This window comes from Aquila chrysaetos, chromosome 16 (assembly GCF_900496995.4).
Source record: "Aquila chrysaetos chrysaetos chromosome 16, bAquChr1.4, whole genome shotgun sequence".
NCBI lineage: Eukaryota > Metazoa > Chordata > Aves > Accipitriformes > Accipitridae > Aquila > Aquila chrysaetos.
The window spans coordinates 14,718,233-14,739,569 of NC_044019.1; the positions used below are offsets into that span (position 1 = coordinate 14,718,233).

At 37.2% G+C, this 21,337-nt stretch overlaps 1 protein-coding gene across 3 annotated transcripts in view; it reads right to left on the reverse strand.

Annotated features, from left to right (window-relative positions):
- Positions 1–4,181: 4,181 nt before the first annotated feature.
- The window catches only part of NUCB2 (nucleobindin 2), a 31,092-nt gene continuing 13,936 nt past the window's right edge, over positions 4,182–21,337 (reverse strand). For all 3 annotated transcript variants that reach the window (XM_030039079.2, XM_041129253.1, XM_041129252.1), the window contains exons 5-13: positions 17,978–18,081; positions 16,061–16,246; positions 15,323–15,413; positions 13,723–13,781; positions 12,100–12,192; positions 10,941–11,030; positions 10,193–10,363; positions 9,782–9,863; positions 4,182–7,976 (exon numbers count right to left, since the gene is read on the reverse strand). In XM_030039079.2, the coding sequence (XP_029894939.1) occupies positions 7,864–7,976; positions 9,782–9,863; positions 10,193–10,363; positions 10,941–11,030; positions 12,100–12,192; positions 13,723–13,781; positions 15,323–15,413; positions 16,061–16,246; positions 17,978–18,081 (989 nt within the window). In that variant the 3' untranslated portion in view covers positions 4,182–7,863. The remainder of the gene's footprint in view (positions 7,977–9,781; positions 9,864–10,192; positions 10,364–10,940; positions 11,031–12,099; positions 12,193–13,722; positions 13,782–15,322; positions 15,414–16,060; positions 16,247–17,977; positions 18,082–21,337) is intronic.

Here is a 21,337-nt window from a genome sequence, read left to right on the forward strand (position 1 = left end):
CCGTGCCCCAAGGAGAACAGCTGTGTGAGAAGCGAGCTGCATTTACATGGTGCAAATGGCTGCCTAAAATAAGCTTGAGTTAGCTTTTATTTTTTCAACTCATAAACGTGAGTTAGTTCCTCACTTTACAAAGGCTTAGATACTATACTGTGGTGGTGCATAAAAATATTTTGTTGCTTTATTGCTTAAAACGTGATTAAATTCCCTTGACTGAAGAGCTGCAATTATTTAAATAATGTTTAGTCCACCACTGTTGCCAGATTTGTGACTGCAGAGTCAGCTACAGCTAGCCAGCCTCCAAAGTTTCTTCTGTGTGAATTTGTTTGCAAAAGGGTGATTTGGATGCAGCAGTTTGTCACTGTTTCTTTTTAATAATGAAGAAACCATATTGCCAGGCAGTTGGGAGTTACCTCTTTGAAGTTCTACTGATGACACATGTGCATATTAGCCACTTTCTGAGTCAAACCGCGTCTTTTCAGTTAGTCCTTTGTGGCGGTATGTGAATGCACCGCATCTAATTCCAGCACCATATTTTGCCTATTTCATAACTACTGTTACTTTTTTTTTTTTTTTTTAAATAAATTTTTAAAAATGCTGTGTGCATACTTGGTGCAACACTGGTGCAACCCTGGCTTTGTCCTGAGGAGCCCGAGAGACATCTGAAACATTTAGGACATGTCTAGACTGAAAGAGGAGCTCCGACAAAGCAGATATGAAGTGGCAGAGACCAAACGGATACGATGCGGACCGGTGATCCCCGGCCCTCAGCGAGGCTGGTGCCGTGTGGGCAGTCAGACAGTCATGGGATCCAAGCCGAACCCCGCAGCGCAGGTCTGCCGTGCCACCCAACAGCACAGATGGGTTAGCAGTGTCCAGCCTGCCTGCACCCACCACAGTACCAAAAGAAAACATTGCTTTTAAGCAAATAGAAACAAAAGCATGGGAGTGTTGCTTTTGGGAACAGTGGCTAAAGATCGCAATAGCGGTGAGAAGTATTCCAGTGCCGGCTGCTCATCCCTCCTATTAGCCTTAGAATAAAATCATTTGCAAAAACAGTTTTCAGTGTAGAAATTGTAATACAATCAAAATAGAAATTTAGACACTTGAAACCACTTATGTGGTTTATGGTGCTTAATGTACAGGAAAGCAATCAGTCCAAACAAAAGACAGGCAGCTGTTAATCCAGAGACTGAGCCAACTAAAATGCAACTTGGGACCTGTAAATAATAGATAAATTAATAAAGACTATTCTGATGATACTGTAATTACCTGTAGATTGAGCTAAATCTACGCATCAGGACAGATGACAGGCTGGTTATTTTTCTTGTCTGAGTATTGCAAACACAGTAGAAAGTTAAAATACAGATACTTATTTAGACTATGAATAGCTTATGTGATTTATTAAGTAAGTTCTTGATAATTTTTTAATACTCGGTGAACGCAAATAAGTGAACATTTACAGCATTTAATTTTCCTCTTTCCTTGCTAAAAAATAAAATGCATAGAAAGAGGGTATTTATACTAAGAATTATAAAACTATTGTAGTTGAAAATGAGCTGTGGCTTTATGTGTAGTAAGCAGCATAACACTGAACACAGATAATTAAACCAGAGATACAGGGAAACTCCAATCAAAAATTTAAGGCATGCCTTGATGACAACACCCTATTCCTTTATCCCAGTTCTCATATTTAACATCATGATTTTTATCAGTTTGCTTGGCTATTCATTGGTGATCGTCCTTCTCTGGGAGCTTCAGAGACTGAATGAACGAGCATCCCTAAGATGGCTCTGATGATATATGCAATTTTTACCTTCAGAATTCCTGGGAAAAAAGCTAATATAAAACAACTTAGCAACTACCTCCAAAGAAGCTGTTCCTTGAGCAGCATCAGGCGTGACAATGAGTTGGCATCTGTATAATCCTGTTTCCTCCAGCTGTATTTTTCGCAGAAATAGTGCAGCGTTGCCTTTATTTCACTAAAGTGTATGATCCTACTCTAGGCGGACTATGGTTTCCAGCTGTAAATGTGAACAGTACCTTTTCCTGGTCAGTATCTTGGGTTTTTTAAATACCAAATGATTCTCGTATTGTTGTTGATCTAGTTGTGGTGTACTGTATTCAGAGATCGAGCATGGTGCAGAGGTGTCTGTATTCAGAAAGAGCATCATTAGCTTAGTGCTCATTTGCACTTTCAGGGTCTCTTCCAAAAGGAAACAGCATAATATAAGAAATGCATTCTTGAAAAAAAAAAAAAAAAAAAAAAGCCCCTTTGAAACATGGCAGCTGTTTTTTTTTGGCTCTTGAGGGACCATTCAGTTTTCGGCATCCTATTTTATTATGCCACCACTCTGCTTCTTAATTAGCTCAGTAATCCTTGTCTTAGACTCCCTCTAGTGCAGAAATGGTATGCAACTGTATGTGCTTATCATGTGAAAAATCCTGTGTTACAATTGATATCTTTGCATCACTTCTCCATGCACTGGCAAGGTCTGCATAGCCTGTCGAATAGGCGTGGGCTCAGCAACTTCACTCGTTGCTACTGAAGTATCCAGCGTCTTCCTGTGACTGTGGAAATTTCCATACATACAAGTTTGCATAGGACTCGACTCAATGGCTGATTAATTCATCCTCTCCTCCTGGCTGGGCTTGGAATTCGCACAGTGGCGTAGCTTGGCTTGAAGCACAGTGGAGGTGGATGGCTGCCTGAACCCCTGTCCTGCTTTCTCCACTGTCACTGGTGATAGGGAGCACAAAAATTGAAGTCCTCTTCTCAATGTAGTATTAACAGCAATGATAAGATAGTGGGAGAGGGTGTGAAATGAAGCATTAGAGGGGAAACTATGTATTGTATGCACCATCACCTTCTGTAACACAGAAGCGCGTCTATAGGCAGTTTCTTAGAAGATACTAGCTGTGAGCTATTACGAGTTAAGGAAATGCATGTTAGAGTAAATACAAATTGTTTGCAACAGAGACTGAGCAGCAGTCGCTGTGCAGTCATTCAGACTAACAGCTGCTTGAATTGATGGAAAAGGTGTAAAGAATGGAGAGGTCAACTTTGTAGTGCTGCTCTATCCCTGCATTTGTCACTGAAAAATATAGCAGGCTTAGAAACTCGTATCTCTGAAAAAAATTACTTTCCTTCCTTGATATTGTACTTTACTACTCAAGCAAGTATGCAGGCTGTTATTTAGCATAGTATTGGAGAGTATAATTATAAAAAGTGTACGACTGGATACAACGTGATTCTGGCAAGGATAGCTTTTAAAGCATTAGAAAACATTAGGGTAACTGTAGGTGGGTTTGATACCTGCTATCTGTGGATGAGTAAATAATAGGACTTAAGCTAGTTCCTCATTTCCCCTTATGTTTAAAAAAAAAAAAGTTCGCCTTTAGAAACCGAACTAAACTACAGTGAGTGTTGCCATTTTCAGATGGGACTCTCATTTCACTACCTTGGTGCAACTACCTCTTAATTTCAGTAAGTAACAGATATTATTTGAGGATGTAAACAAGAAAGTACTTCTGGGGCCAACCTTAGGGACAGCTCCTGGCATCCGCCACCTACTTATGCATAAATTACAGGACAATCCATAGCTCAGAGCTTTACTTCTTTGCAAAATGCCACCATACATCAATTTTTTCTTAATCAAGATAGACTTTTCCATTTTGGAAATGTAACGTGGCTGTGGATCTCCCCAAGAGACACATTGCCACAGCCATTATGACATCCTGAAATGGCTGACATCTGGCTTTGAAGGCAAAATCTGTAAGCAAAGAGAAAGCAACCTACAGAAAAATCTGTTACTAAACCTGTGGGTGCTTCACTTTCTCTGGGATGTCTGCTTTGAATTTGAACAGTCAGAAAAGCGTGTGGTGTTGTCAAGAGTTTGTAATGCTGTTGCAGCAGCATTTTAATTAGTTGGTTTTGTATTTTTATGAATATAGAAAATTAAGCATTCAAGTAATTAGTGAATAGCTATTGCAGTGAGGCAGCTGGTGCCAGGAAAGAACAAAAGATACTTGCTATAAATTCCTTTTCCCATCTTTCCAGGAAGCAAAAAGTGAAGGGCAAACAGGAAGGGCCTCTAAGCAGAAATATGAAGTTGTGCATATAGACAAGATCTAAACCCGCCTCTTTCCCACCCGCTTAAAATAAAACACTAGACGTCTGTCACTGCACTGAGTTTCAGTTTAATCCAGTTAAAAACTAATCTATACAAAGTCCAGAGTGGGGCTTTTTTTTTTTCCCTACATATATTGCACTGGAGGATATGAATTTGTACAACATTGACCAAATCTGACCCCTTCATCCTCCTACCAAAACCCCAGCCAAGTACAAAACCAAATCTCTGCATCTTTGTCTTGGAACTGGTGTCTGTATGAAGTTACATTCAGTTTTCTTGTCATCATCTCCTAAATGAAAAGCAGAGTACAGGTGAAAGCACTGGTGCCCGTGATATTCCAGTCCTTTATTTATCCGTGATTATAGCTTTCTACTTCCTCACTTAGCTATAAGCTTAGTTTAATAATTTTTTTTTCAACTTTAAAAAGCTCCTGAGAAATCAGTACCATGGCAGAAACATGCTTTTAGTGGCTAATACTTTTAGTCTCTTTTATGGAAGAGAGAACCCAATTAAAAGAAGACATCAGCATCGAAAACAACACACACATTAAAAAGCAACAAATCTGCTAAACATTTCATGTGTAAGCATGACTTCAGCACATTGCATAACCTCTAAGGCAGATGTTCCTCACAGTGAGATAACTCTTACTTAAACCACACTTCAGAATTGATCCACAAAAATAAGTTTGGCGACTTTATTACACTCAGATGGAGACCTCTTTTAGCCTGGGCCTGAAGAACTTCAGGCCTTCCTCTACAGAGGAGAATGAGATAGACAGTATTGGGTGAATACAGTCTGTTGATAAACCAGACCTGACAGGTCATCTTTTGAAAGAACATCCACTAAGTCCTCATTATCTTTGTGGACATGTGACACAGGTACCCATGCATATGAGATTTCTGAATTGGGTGGAAAAGCATGAAGTTCTAATTTGTGCTCTCATTTAAAAAACATTTAGGCAACAAACTTAAGATGGGTTCAGTAGGAATTCGATAACTTAAGCATTATGAGGACCGAGGCTCTGACTTCCACATAATTTAGGGCAAATAATTGTCAGTTTGACTAAACCTTGATTATTGTTAGAGATAAACCCAATCACCAATTCTAAGGTTTAAAAAACTGCCTGTCTCCACTTCTAAAAAAAGAACAGAAAATCTGTTGTATATTGCTAAACTGCAAGCCTACTAATTAAATTAACACTGATAAGAACAACATTTAGGTATCAGATAGCAATTGAAGGAAAGATGTGCACCATTTTATGCTGAACGCACCTCAGTGCCTAGTTGAAATGCAAAATGAGGAACTTTTGCTAATGCTAACTCACGATGAAATGACAAGTGAAATCTCTGGCTTCTCACAAGCGGCTTCCTCAGTCACCGACACTCACTACACTGCAGCGAGCAGAAGCTGAGCTCAGCACCCATGTTACAACAGTTCTTTACAAAACTCTGGATGTTTCAAAGTAAACGGAATAAGGGGATATAATGCCCATCTCCAACAGCAGGGAGAGTCAGGATCTTATCATCAAATTGGAAGCAGTTGCACTGAAGCTGAAGCTTGAGCATTACATTACAAAGCATGTCATTACATATAATGACATTTGTTAGGAGGCAGACGTAGCCTGAAGGAATGATTTGTATGGTAGAAATGCCTTCACACCAAAGGTTTCAGTCCTTGATTCTCTACAAACATCTGGGGCTGTATCATTTGTCCTCTGTAAACCTTCATGTGGGATGGGGAGAACACAAAAAAAAATTCCCCTCACCTTTTCCATGACACTTAAATAATTCCCTCTTTGTTTCCCTCCTTGCTCTGTTATCCATTATCAGGCTACAACCCCAAAGCCAGGGCTGTGCACTGAGAAACGCTATTAGTCTGGATGTAGCTCTAACTATGCCTGGGCCTCTCAGCAAACGGATGAAGTTGTTGAAAGGTATTTTAGTCTCCTGACAAAGACATAATCAAACTGACGTTAGAATTGCATGGAAATGACAAACAGTGGAGACAATGGTTTGGGAAACTAAATTAAAATGTTAATGACTTGCATAGAGAACAAAAAAAAAAAAGTAAAAGAAGTCCAATTGTTTGAGTGGTATAAATGAAGGAAATGTGACATGACAGCTAACAAGATGAAACAGATAGGGAAACCTAATCTGTTCTGGCAGTGAGTTCTATTATATTGTGTGGAGAACAAGAATATGCTCAGGCCTGATGAAAGAAGCCTTAAACATGGAAGGAATGTGCCTAGCTTCTATCAATCAAAGTTCTTTAGAGTGAGAAACTTCCCAAATGTCAATACAAAATGTTAGTAATTGCCTTCTGTTTCTTTGCTCAAAACCCAAATGATCTCCCTTAATGATACTGTCAGCAGTTAGCCACAGAACAGGAAGGAAATGCAAAGGATGCTTGCCAAGGTGTGTGTGTGTGTGTATCAGTTCAAAGCCAGCGTTATACAATCAGAACAATCCATGTTTAAAAAAAAAACAAAACACCACAAAACCCTAAGCAAACAAAAAAACCCAAACAGGGTTTACACTTTAGGATACTTTCAGTCTGAAATGAATAACAAGCAAGGACAATTACACAACTTTTCAACATTATAGTAAAACCCACAGGAAAATCAACTTATTCTTGTAAAATCTTGGTTTACAATATTAGGGACCTATCCCGGTTCAATACCAAAATAATACAATCAATAGCACCCCTGTTTCAGGACACTTCATAAACTTACACCATCTGCTGAAAGACTAATAAGAGTTAATAGTGAGACTCTTTAAGTCAAAGATTCATGTCTGAGAAGAGCTTTCTGAAGCACATGGTGCATTTTGAAAAATCTGGTATTATCATAGGAGGTAGGATAATCTGCACAGAAAAAGACAATGAGTCTTGTTCTGTTTTGCACAATATTTCCATCAACATAAAAAGCTTACTTAATAACATGCAAAATTTTGAGATCAGCTGGCACCTGATGAAGGAAACAGGGACAAAAGTACTGTCCCAAGAGCCAGTTGAATATTCAACTGCTATACAGAATTTATCTCAACAAGGAGGACGGTTCAGATCAATACACCAGAAGTACAGTATTCCTTTTCAAGGCTTACAGTGAAATTCTTAGGCTTCTGTAAACATTAAAAATATTCACTGCTCCACGTAATTCTTTGCTGTGTTTAGATTTTAGAAAGTGCAAATTTTCTGTGATTAAGGATTAGAAGTTTGATTTTTATTTGGTCTCAAAGAAGAAAGGGTTTGGTAGTGCTGGAAATGGTAGGCCTTTATCTAATGGTCTTCATTTCCCCATTTTTGCTTCTCAGCATTTCTGGAAAGAGTTTCTACATAAAACTAGACCTAACGACATTCAGGCCAGTTCCCTGCTTCCTCTCCGAGAAGATTCCAATTCATGCCTAAACACAGAATGGCAGACATCTCCTCCCTTTTTGTAAGAGAAGAGTTCAACAGCTCAGTCCCCTGGCCATAAAAATCTTTAGTATTAATAAGTTTCCTCAATCCCCTCCTCCATTATAGCCTCTAAATGTTCCCCTTGTTCTGTTTCTTGCTGATGCGTTGGAGACAAAATTAGTTTAATTTATGATTCAGATCTGATTGATACTTCATCTCTAACATTCCCAATGATTTTACAATCCGGGGAAGAAAGTATAGAGTTCATGTTTCACTATGATTTCCTGCCCCCCACCCCCCAAATAATAAAGATGCTATAAAGTTGAGGCACAAGTGGTTAAGGGTGAACTTGATCAGTTCTAGCAGCTGGTTCTTGGACATGTCCTGGTGGTAAAGGCTGATCACCTCCCGCAGGATGTTTTGGTGCATCTCCAACTTTGTGTTCCCCGGCTGTAAAAGAAGAATAAAACCATTTGTAACTTCTCAATTAAATTGGCCCCAAACCTGAAAAGTATCTAAAGGAAAGTTTCTAGTGTAGGGACAATCAAACAAAACCTTCTGTTTTTTGGTTTGTAAGTGGAATCAAGAATTTTGTATGTGACTAACAATGAAATTGGATTGGGATTACCCAACAGACTGCATTATTATAATATTCAGTGTTTCCTCTTAGATTACTAGTTGTTTCTGTTTTCTGTGAAATATTTTTACTTCCATAACACATTGGTTCTTTGGAGATTGTTCTTTTTGAAATATATTACGTGTTTATGAAACCTTTACTCCCAATATGGGAAGCTTGGGGAAAAAAAAAAAATCTTGCTCCTGTATTTTACTCCTCACTGTGTCAACAATAATTACAACATTGTCTCTTTGCCTATCTTTGAATAATACTGTTTCATAGTTTGCTGAAGATTTCAGAACTTGCAGCTGCATTTTTGTGATTTTTTTTTTTCCTTAAATTGCCCTTAGTAGCTCCAGTAGCCTACAGATTAGAAATATTGTCTACTTGAACCTCCTTAACTCACTGAATGAGTAGCGACTAGTTTCGGCTAATATAATGAATTCTTATGACACCTGATTAAATGACTTTGCAGAAAGTTTTTACATAAAATATGTGTTAAGAACAGTATCTGCTACAATATTGACAGTACCAAAAGATGTATCATTAGTCCAACTCCCAGGGCATCTGCTATTACACAGGATGTTTTTACTGAAGGTGAGGGGAAGTGACGCACTCAGAACTAAGGATTATAAAATGAAATTACCCAAAGGCAGTTTTGAAGCAAATGAAAGACAAAATTAAATTGGTACTGAAATTTCATTATTTCTCTTCACAGAACTGAGTGGCTTAGGAATAGAATTTCAGGGTACTCAACAAAGTAAGCTGTAATCACTGAATATAGCATTTAAGGTTTGAAATCCCACTGTTGGCCTTGCAGGAACAGTTTAGAGCTTCCAGTATTCAAAAGGCTGCCCGGATATAGTCTGAAGCCTTATGTTTGAGATGAATGTCAAGAAGTTCTGGAGCTCTACTGATAATGTTAGCATATGAACATGGAAGCCAATAAAGCCATATTAGTTTCAACCTTTCTAGACAGGGAGAAAAAGCTAAGTTAGGATATATTAGAGCACAAAAAAACCATGGACAATGTGTTATGGATAAGAAGTGGTAATGTATACCTGACCATTTTGTTGCCACCAATGAGCAAATGCAATGATTTATTATGACAATATCTTCTTCTGAGGGTGTTGAAGCAGTTGGTCATTCATACTGTCTAGAACTAACGTGTCATGTCATTTTGTGCCCAACTGCAGTAAATTGGCCGCTGAAGAGACTTGTTGAAAGCATTTAAATGCTTTCATCTGTTCTGCAGTCTGAGACTGGTAATGCAGCCATAGAACATCAGACAGACCTGGTAATTTGTATGTCCCTAGCCTTCTCTGGATGCTCAGGAATCCTAGATATACTAGATCTCAATATTTTTGGATTGATAGGTACAACACAATCCTTCTCTGTCCATTTGATGCCTTCAGTTAGAGCTCTGTTTTTTTACTATGGACTTAAAAGCACTGAGATTTCAGGAATACTTTAGAAGAGTTCCATACCTCCCTCTTTTAAAGACAGTTTAGTGAACATCTCTACAGAGATCATTAAAACCACATTATATTAACAATTTCAACAGAAAATGCAGTTTTAATTACTTTTACATTGGAGATCTTATTTTAAAGTTTGTGTATCTACACAGAAAGACACATACGGGGTTGAAATTTCAGTTCTCCAGCTGGTCCGGCAGGAGGATTTCCTTGCTGTAGTTTCTTTTGTTCCATCTGTTTTACAACCTGGTGAAAAATAAAACACGACAGTTGAAAAACTTAAATCTGTCAGCTTTCTCTGATGTGACATAAATGAATACACTTAAAACAAATCTTGCAGTCATTATGTAAAATCTTTGTTAATAGGTATACTACTGAGTTGAGATGCTCGCATTGTTTGCTATAATCCTGAATACTAGATTATGTTTTGCTGTGGTACCATTAGTTTAGAATTCAGCTGGGAGTCATATGAGAAATCAAGGTAAAGAATGCTCCAGAGTTGAGGATTGTCATGAGCTGTTATACATATAAGGATACAGAAAAGGCAAAAAAAAATTCTGTTCTCAAAAGGGTACCTGCTGAAGCTCTTGTTTCTGAGCCTGAAGCTGGTCATGCTGCCTCTGTAGCTCTTCCTTCTGCTTCTGAAGATCTTCTGCCTTCTTTCTAAGTTCATCTTCCTGCTGAGAAATATGACTTTCAAATTCCTTCAGCTCCTCCTCAGTGAAGAGCTGCTGTTGATCTAGTGTCTGCAAGAAAATACATACAAATGTGATTACTTAGCCAGGAATGCATATATATTTTTATTATCTTCCCACTGAAATTATTATTAGCTGAATTGTACAGTTCACTAAACAACACTCAATTTTCATCAAAATATCAGACATGACACTGTAAAAGGTTAGTACACTCACTGTAAGAAACAGCAAAATAGCCGTTTCTCAGCTATTTTCTCAGCAAAATTCTACTACAGATGTAGAGGGAGGAGAAAAAATTCCTCTTGCTTCCAGCTGAGCTCTTATCTTCCCTTTAAAGTGATTCATAAACAAAATGTCCATTTTCTGTTTGAAAAGCATGTGGGAAAAGCTCTTCTAGAATCCACCGGGTGGCGCAAGACCTTTTCTGTTTGCGTGTGTCCCATAAAGATTACATCTGCATTACATTAGTCTGCTACATTTTGTACTTTACATTTAGTTAAGGCGCTTAACCACACACATACCAAAACGGCACTGAAAAAAAGCAAAGGTCAGAGACATGCCATTTGGTTTCCTGGTTGGAGTGATGGTAACAGTACCATATGTTGCACTTGGAACACATTTTCATTACCTCCCAGCTATCTGGCTCCAAAAATTCTTTTTTCTCTGTAGCTCGCAGGAACTCTTCCAAAGTCACTAGCCGGTCCTTGTTGATATCAACCTATTTGAAGCAAAAAATTAAACTCAACCTAAAGGACAGGTTTTGGTGGAGCTAATGTTTAATTTCATCATGCAAATATCTTCAAATATAACCATTTTATTTTTAAACTGTCCCATTCTCAAGGGAGTGCCTGCAACATCTGAAAACTTCTCTCACAAGCTTACAAAGTTTAACAAAAATGAAAATAAAAAGTAAATCCTCACATTTTACTTCAAAATTCATTGGCTTTATTGGAAACATTATTTGTGGTCACAGCCCCAACACTAGTAGTGGCATGCATGAGAAAATGTTCATTTTGAAAGCGGCATTTTGAGAAAAATGTTTTGTAGCTTTCTGGTAATAATTTTGTAACTGTGAGTCAGAGTAATCTCCGCTGTTGGATGGGGAGGTTTTGAAACATCAAAAAAACCCCAAGTAAATTGTGTCAGAATTCTTTAAGGGGAAGGGAGGAAATGCTTCCCTTTATGACTAATAGAAGACCAGTCTTGCTCCGTTCCTCAAGCTTAAGGAATATAGCTGAATACAGAAAAGATACGAGTGAAAAACACGGTAGTTCAAAACATCCTCTTCCCTTTCCTCTGTCTCCTGAACTGAAAACCTATCAGAACCAGTAAAGCTATTCACTGTCATAGGGGATACCTTGAGCTCTGAGCCCTCCTCTGAAGAGACAAAGGTGAGGTATGTGAAGTAAAACATTGCTCTACTCCTCTTCTCACACCTAAATCTTACGCATTTGCCAAGTGCAAAACCACATTTAGTGTCTTCCCTGTTTGACACAAAACTCACAGGAAATTTCTATTGAATCTCAGTATCTGCAAAAGATGGAGGCAACAGCACAATTCCTTCTCTGAACTTAAATAAAAACTAGTCAGCAGGCATTTACATCAGAACATGGGGACAGGGCTTGAGAATCGTAACTTTATGTGAATCCCAGCACAAAGAGCATTCAGTGTGACAGCTGTAGTTGGACAGTCCTTTCTGCTGTACTTGGGCAACACTTCATGTCAGGAGGACTGTATTTCTTGAACACAGAAGGAAATCAGCAACTCTACTGAACATCAGTCCCCACCTCATTCATTACGTGTTCTCTCATTCTTAGCCTTTCTTCTTCCATTTCAACCATGTCATCCTCTTCATTTTTGGGATCATAAACTTTTTCTAGCTGAAATTCAAAATTAGCAAATGTTAGTTTAGAGAAAGGGCTGCTTTCAAATGACAGCATATTTGGAACAGTAGCGCAAGATGTTGCTAAAAACATGAGTTCACGATTTTTTCAATAGAGTGAGCATGTGTGTGTGTAGTTCTCCTCTTTTAGCATAGTATTTAAGCAACAAGTGAGCCTTTCATTGCTAGGAATGAAGTTTTCAGTTAATTCATGTGGTCTGTTATAATTCAGTGCTGTGGACGTTACAGTAAAATTGACCTCGGCAGACACAGTCTGATCCTACACTTGATTCAAAGCAGGCAGAGTTTCCACGTGGTTTCTGGAACAGGAGAGAGTAGTTTTTTTACCAGAGCATGCAGCTAACCCTGTAAGCATTCAGGATATCACAAGACAAACTGAGTGCTTAATTTAATGGTCCACTGCCCTTCTTGCACAATGTGTTTCTGGTGAGTTCATGCTTATTTGCTTTTACTTAGTTTTCTTAGTCATTTAGCTTTGCTTGCTTAGCCATAGGTAATCTTAAGGCCCCAGATTATTTGTTTTTAAACTACAAAACTGCAAAATGATGGGACATATCTGTCAAAAAAGACTGCCATATATCTTCATTGTATTAGAGGGGATTATGGCAAAGTATTGTTAGAAGTCTGTATTTGCAAATTTAATGTCTTCAAAAATTTACAGTAGTTTGAATTTATAAGCTTCTATATGTACTGTATAGTGCATGTGCTCCCCGACTCATGAAACCTAGAAAAAATTGTAAGACTAGATATTGACAGCCATAGGACTGGATCTTTGAGTGGAAAGTTTAGGGTTTTTTTCTGCTATACCAAAACAGAACCTACTGCAAAAATGAAGACCAAGGCCTTTTGTTTATTCATTGATTCTGCAATTCCCGTTCCTGTAGAACTTCCAAACATTGCTGTCATTACCCCTCTGGGAGGCAAAGAAGTACTAATATTTGCATTTTCACAGCCAACAAACCAAAGCTTAAAGAAACTAAGAGCCTGTCTACTTTATCAGATGTACATGTCCTCCAAACTAGCTAGATAGAAAATACATGAAATTTCTGTAGCCGCTTCCACAATGTGCTGTCTTTGAACCAATTCACACGAGCGTGACCCTTTTTCTCTCAAGTCTTATGACTTGTTGATTAGCACTGAATGAGCACAGCTACCCAGCTTTAGAACCTCTACCAGGCTGCAGCTATCTAGAGCAGGAGTGCAGCTCTCTGCAGTGCAACTGACACAGGTATAGCTATCCTGCAGATTAATTATAAAATCTCAAGCAAGACTGTGGCAGAGAAATGCACGAGCACTAGATCTCTGGTGTCTGAGTCGTATGCTTCAACTGCTTTATCTTCCCTGCTGATACGTTTTTATACTTTTGTAGAAGCATTAAGGATACACAAAACTTGGCATGAATACTCTAATTTTTAGTCCAAAGCCCCCATATATCTTTGAAAAAATACAGACATCCTTGTAACCATTTAGTGAAACCAGTTAAGTTTCTGAACTTTTTTTTTTTTACCTCTTTAGTAAATAGGGCTTCCAATTCTTGCTCATCTAGGAAACCATCATTATTGACATCTACAAAAATAAGTGTTGAAAATACAAGTTGAGTATGTACAGAAAGTAATACATGTAATAGTTCTCTGTGAGTTAAGTAAGTATCAGCATCCACATCTTATGTGGATTAAAAACATCATTTAACAAGAAGCTGGTTACATGAGTTGTTTTTTCTGTTTAGGTTTTTATCAGGCATTGGCTGAACTGTATTGCCATTTTTGGCTGGTTGGTTAGACAAATCTGGAACAATCTCCCTACTTCTTAGCAAACTGCAAAAGGTCACAAAAGGATTGCACAGAGTGCAATTGCCAAAAAATATTGCTGAGAACAAGTTGTCCCAATTTAACAACTAGATTTGCAAATAGATTCAGGAGCAATAAAAATCTGTAGAAAAACTTTGTTAACCAACAGTATGACTCTCCAAAAAACCTAAGGAATTATGTGAAAATCTATATAAATATGCAGCGCTTGAGAAGAGATCACTGTAAAATGACTTTTCATGACAAATGAAAAGAGAATGCTTGATAACTAACAATCCATCTTTTATCCTACATTCTACTCTGAATATTGTTAGACTACTTCTGAAATTGAAAGAGAACGTCTACTTCAAATGAGCGTTATTATGCAATCTTTTTGTTTAATTGCTTCAAAGTTTTTTATATACTAAGCTCTAAGGCAAAGGGTTATTTTGGCTATTTCTGTTTGGTAAGATTTGCATAAAAAAGCTACCAAAATTTTCAAGATCTCTTTCTAGAGAGAATAAATAAGGTTAATAACTAGAATCCATTTTTATATATTTTGTAAACCAAGATAAAAGTTCAGACTCAAGCTAGAACACTTCAGTTAACTTATCATCTTCAGGATTAGTCAAATTCTGTGTACTGTTCAACCCTTCACAGCCCAGTGCCAGGCAGGATCTGCTTAAGGGTACTTTATTATGAAGCATTTAACAACGTCAAAATATAAGGTTATATGTTTATATAATCCCTTTTAAAGCAAAATGCCCATTGAGATGCATCCTCATCTCTGCTCCTATTTTATTGTTTCTAGCTGCACACTGCTCAGAAATATAGAGGCAGGATTGGGGGGCAATTTGGTTTTTGTTTTATTAAGGAAATCTTGCAACTTCTGAAGAGGCTTGGCACTTCCATGACCATTCCAAAGATAAGGGGTGTCTGCCACTTATCTGCAGAGATGATGAGAAAGCAGGTTTTCCCACGTACACCTCTGAGGATTTATTCCTAGTACGCAGTGTGTAAGCAAAGTTATAGATGTGGACAGCCCTCTAAGTACCCATACTTCCCTGAGGAATCACTACTAGTTATTTGCTGTATGATTTTACAAGTAGTTAAACAAAACTCTGTTTTCAACTTTTAAACCCCATTTAAAACTTTGCAGTAAACTTACAAACAATAACATAAATATTTTGTCCTCTAACTCTTCAGATTCATCCAAATTACTTGAGGTATAAGTCTTCATCCTAGCATAAGACAAACTTGCCCTCAGCAGAAGGTAAGAGAAAGTCACTTCACTTGTTCATTAAATTAAACTAAACCTCTTACCGTGTAATTTGAAAAATGTTTTGGGGTCAAATTCATTCGGATCTAGTCCATCTGCTTCTTCCCACACCTCTTTCAGTTGATCTTTGCTTCCCTATAGATTGGTTACAAAGAAAAACTATTCAAAATATGATTACATGTAAATTTTCTGCATTACCTTTGCATTACGGTTTCTCTGAAAGGCTTTATTTTCTCATTAGTCATGTTGCAAATGGAATCAATGGAATTTTCTTTAATTCCCTTTTGTTCAGGTCTAATACTTTCATTAGACAGAAAGGCCCAGGCAAAGAGGGGGTGTCAAGAAAATGCATATTCTGTGGAAAGGAACACCTGTAATCATCAGTCATTGCCACACAGACTCATCTAGAAATAACAGCTAAAGGAAGTTAAATTAGTTTGCCTTTTCTAGAGCAAATGGTACTGTGATGCAGTTCCTTGCAGGCCAGGCATACCATGAAGGCATCCCTACAGTTCTGAATACCATTCTGGCTTCTTCCTCATGAGTTTTATCTTCTTTGTAAATAGTAATTCTGCCAGCAAATATCATACTTGTACAGAAAAAATGGGGGTATATATAGTGGGTTTTGTAATGCTCTCTGCATTGTTCCCACACTCTGCTCCCATGTCAATGAGAAGAGGCAAATGCTGAGAATAAGAAGATACACCCTTCTCTTTATTAGCTTTTTCTCTCTGGAAAGGAAAGCTTCCACCCAATCATGTAAGAAGAGACTGTGGCCTTACAGGATGGTGAACTTTAGGGTGATCACCATGTTTTTTCTTCATCTCCTCAAATTTGGATTCTTCTCGTTGCCTCTTTTCTTCATCCAGTGTTTTTAAATACTCTCTCCTCTCATGTTCTTTCATCATCTCATATTTCTTAAACTCCTCATGGCGGGTCTTATCATAGTTTTCCAGGTCACTTGTAGCCTAAAAATATAGATATATGTAGATATATGATTATGCCACACAATTATGTTAACACATATGACATTAAAAACACTGTATTGTTCAGATCTGTGGCCAAGGCTGGCCATATTGACATTCTCCTTTTAAACATGAGGTAGACTAGTTGGGGGTTTCCTTTCACATGACAGTGATGCAAAAACATCTCTCCTCACTTTGTTATTTTCACAGAAATTAATTTGCAAGGGTTCAACTGCTAGACAATTTTTGCAACTACACAGTACTGTAAGAAGTCATCAAGGTGTCCTTTCTCATCAATTAATAATAAATTAACTCAAGTTAAGTAAGTCCCATACAAATTAAGTGCAGCTTCAAATAGTACCATTAACCTGCTTGGTTATTTCAGAATAAGAACTTTTGTAGATTATCCTACCTTTTAATCAAAAAAGTGCCTTCATTAATAATGGGAGTTAGTCTGCAGTAGCTTAATACAGATTAAATCAAAAAACACAATTATATTGAGAGAAAGGGTGTGAGGGGAGAATTTCTGACAAGCACCTGTATAGAGTTTAAAGATGTATCATTTTCAGACAGCTCAAGGTATTAAAGGATGTTTTGGTAGTGCTTTTCAAAGTAACATGTTTATACCTGATATAGCCTCTCCATTATTTACCTTTCAGTTTTCAGATTCACTGTACCTTTCAAAAAACAATTCCAAAGCAATGATCCCCTAAAATGCCCATTACACTCTGTCAATATCTCAGCTGAGAACTGAGAAATGAGAAGACAAAAAAACCCCAAACACGTACTAAGAGAAAGAACTGCCCCATTGAGGATATGCTTCTCCTAGCCAACCAGAATTTTCCCAGAAGTGATGCTCAGAAATGGCAAGAAACTTTATAATATCTCTATAAAAAATAATTTTACAGAAAACTGAGATAAAATTTTCCAAGGGTAAAAAAAAAATCCACAAAAATTACAGAAAGCTTGAAATATACCTTATCTTTCAATTTATTTTGAAAATATAAAAACTGTCAAATTCTCATGTCAGACATGCAGTGCTCTCTAAAGCATATCTGAGATTAAAGTCTTTTTCTCCTTGGGAAGCGTATTTTTTCCAACAGTTGAAAAAAGCCATGCCACGCTTAGCTTAACTGCATCCCCTTAATAAACAAGCACTGAACAACCCCCCCAAGCACTGAACAACCCCCCACACCTGTGATTGATACTGAATCTGCTAAATAGACACTGAATGCCCTGCCCAGCATATGCAATTTCTAACATTGATATCTTAAATTCTACTCTGCTGTAGTTTTGCAGCTTGATGTATATACAATAGATGCCAAAATTCAAATGGCTAGTTTAGGGATAATTATTTATGTCATTCTGTGAGACACCTAAATCATTTAGAAATAGAAATCAGAAAATACACTTGGGAAAAATGTACCCCTATCAAAACCGTATTTAATTTAAAGGCTCCCGGAAAGGCATATTTTATTCCTGAAGTTGTTTGTACTGGCACATGAATGCAAGTCCTGTTAAGATGCCACCCCAAAATTTATGGGCTCTTTAGCATAATACACACTGACAACAGTTTTCAAGTGTGCAATGGAGACAACTGACTTTTCTCTGAAAATGAAAGCTGCATGTTGTCTATAAAAAAGTGGTATATATAAAAGGATTTGCCTTTACCAGTGAAAAATGCATAAAAATTAATATCAAAAAACCCCACAGTAGTTTATATCTAGCACTCACTGCTTTGATCAACATATCTAAGTCTTTAGGTTCGAACGTGTCAGGATTCTGATGGTTCAGGTGCTCAAACTGTTTAAGGAGAGCCTGATGGTCTATGCCAGTGTCTGAAAGAACAAGGTACAAAGGTAAAACATTAAAATAAGTTTGAAGTCAAGCAAGATCAGGAAGTTAAAACTTTCATATGGGAGCTCCCTGAGGACTGGATAATTTTTTCACTGTTGGAGGAAACTATAGCAACACTTCTAAAGTTGCTTCTCCTGAAGATCGCCAAACTTGATAGCAATTTGCACTAGTTTCCTTCTGATGTGTCAGTGTTGCATTGCACACAATAATTTAACATGCGCAAATTAAGGCTTGTGTTTCAGCAAGGAAAAGTACAATCAATTTGAGCTTCACAAACTAAGAAAAACATTTTATTCTCTTTTATATAAATGAGATAGTTGAAGTTATGTACAGTATCAAAGCTAACAATTTGCATATTTTTCCTGAACTGGGAGAAGTCTGACTCTTCTACTGCCCTCAACATTTTGCAAATTACTTATATCTGGCCAAAGATGTATGTGCAATATGGTGTAAAATCATATCAAATCAGATAAGCAGATATTAATATTTCATTTGTGCAAAACGAGAAGTGTAAGACAGTGGAGAGTCAGGTCCTGTGTCTAAAAGCTGCAAACATTTCTCTCTTCCTTATGACAGGAACGATACCCAACAATATCAATACACAATGCACTAACAACAAAACATATTTCTACAGAGGGCTTTTCTAGCTGTTACCATGGTTTCTGACTGCTAATAATAATGCCATCTTAAGCAGCATACACTTTGATATGTATAACAGTTTCGACAACCTTTTACTAGATGGCTTAGCAAAGAATATTTTAGTTGTTTAAAAAAATTGGAAAACACAATTTTGAACATGTTATTCTTTGGCAAAATATCTGTCTTTGTTACACTCAATGCTGTGTTTGTATTATCACAAAACAGCAAACACTGGCTGGGGCAGATTTCAACCATCATTCCTCCCTGGTGAGATCATAATTTCTGTTGAAATATATGTGCCTTAGACTATTTTTGAAACATTTTTAGAAGTGTAATAATAGTCTTTAAAAAAAAAAAACAAACAACAAAAACCAATACCAACCAACCAACCAAAACAGCCCCCAAACTCATTTTCCTCCATTTCTTATATTTATGGGAAAAGACTCATTCTATTTGACAGTATTTACTTGCCACATTATTGTATTATCTGAGACCCAACCCCTAACATTCTTCTGTTCTGTACTGATCAGTCTAGTAAGATCTTGGTGAAAATGTTTAAAAACACATCTGGATCAGGGCTGAATATATGTAGAATATAATCTCAAATCTTTTTCTTTTTCTTTTTTTTTTTTTAAAACCTGATCCATCTGAGAGGGAAGAAAACAGGGGGTTTTGTGTCTTTTTTTTTTTTCTTTTTTTAGATCAGATAGAAGACATTAAGTGGTGTTATAGGGAAAAGATTAACAGAACAAATAAAAGGAAATAAAACAGCTCTGCCTGCTGTTACTATAGAATGCTCTTTTGTACATGTTCCAAGACGTTGCCTAGGTGTACAGATGCAGCTGTATTTTATAGATAATCTGGCCATACTTGTTGTATGTGATGTGAAGTACTCACTGGCAGGGCTGATAATAAACTTTACAAAATGTTTTCCCACTCCTGATGTTTTCATGTCTTAGTAATCATCTGAATATTTTGAACTGGAATAATCTGTTCTTGTTCTTTCCTAAATGGAAGATCTCACATTTATACTGTAAAAGATCAGATCTGTTGGGGGGAATTATTTTTCTAAAGCACGCTCTGTTAGTTACTCTTGATTTATGGAAGTAGAGAGGGCTAGAAGTAATCAGTCCATTAAATTACTAAAAAATTACAAAAGACACAAAATTACTATGTACACAATCAGGTATCATTAGCTGCTGTCAACTAGCTCACTGTGAGTGTCACCATGATGTCACTGGACTGCTTGCCTGCAATAGGAGCATGAGACAGGGCTCTTGGCAGCTAAAGAGCCGCCTGAGGAAGATGAACATGGGGTCTGGCAGGTATGTGAAGCAACGCACTGACTCCTGCGGAGGGGCTACCGCTGCTCTGCACTGCTGAGCTACCAGTGGACCGTGCTCTCTGGACGAGAACTTTCATTAAAAGAAAGCAAAGGTCATAAAGGTGATCTGACACCCTCAGCTGACTCTATATAATTATTCATTAACTATACTATGATAGTACCTAAAGACTTCATTGGAAAGGTACTACACTGTAAATATCTTTTTTCCCAAATTAATCTGATGCTTTCCTGACCGCAGTAACATCCCCAAACACATATTTGCACATGCATACTTCTTCAGTCTACTTGCCACCTCTAAATTCGCCTTAGCCTAGAAGACAGTTCCTTATTCTTGGAGTATTTTAAATTGATACATTACCTATTCAATTCAGTAGGATCCGTCCTCATAACTTGCAAAGATTTTTAATAATAGAATAATCTGCATAGGCACATTAAGCCCTTTTTATTAGAGCTTCTGTGTGAAAAACAGCATTTCAGAAACAAGGTAATGGAGTCCATTATTAGGATCTTTGTTTATGAGCAACTAATTCTCTTCAAAAAGAAACCACTAATAAGAAATTTACAGAATTAGTTCTAAATGTAAAAAATCTTCAGTAATAAGAAATAAAAAGGGATAGCACCATTTCCCACACAAACATACAGCAATCAGAATCATTAGAAACCTGTATACTTTATTCATTAGAAGAAATTGCCTGAGTTTGTACGATTTCATTAGCAATTAAGAAAATGCTACGGAGAATTTTTTTCACTCCAAATGTTCTTCTTTACTCAGGAGCTTAAAACTGCCCCAAAAATAAGAAAAATAATCTTCTAAATTGAAATGTTCAATATTTGTTATAAATCTGTACAATAACTCTAACTCGTGGAAAGGGGGCTTAAAAAGAAAAAATGGAAAACTTCTGTGTTGACTGTAAAAAAAAAAAAACATTTTCTACCCTGTAAAGACATGAAATGCTATGTCATGTTGTATTCTTAAACATAGTTCTACTATGTTACTAGTTCTCAGTGAGTAATCTATAAATTGATGCACTACAAAAATAAAAAGAGGTTGAAAAAGGATTAGGAGTATCTGAAAAATCCACTGCCAGAATCAAGTTTAGTTATTTATAAAACACAGATGGCTCTTCTCCCCACTTTCCTATAAAGATGGATCTTTACTGGCCCTACGCCAGCTCAGAAAGGACACTCACTTTCAGCTTACAGTCATTATTGTTGACAACAAAGCATAACTGATAACTTTGGACACCTCTCCA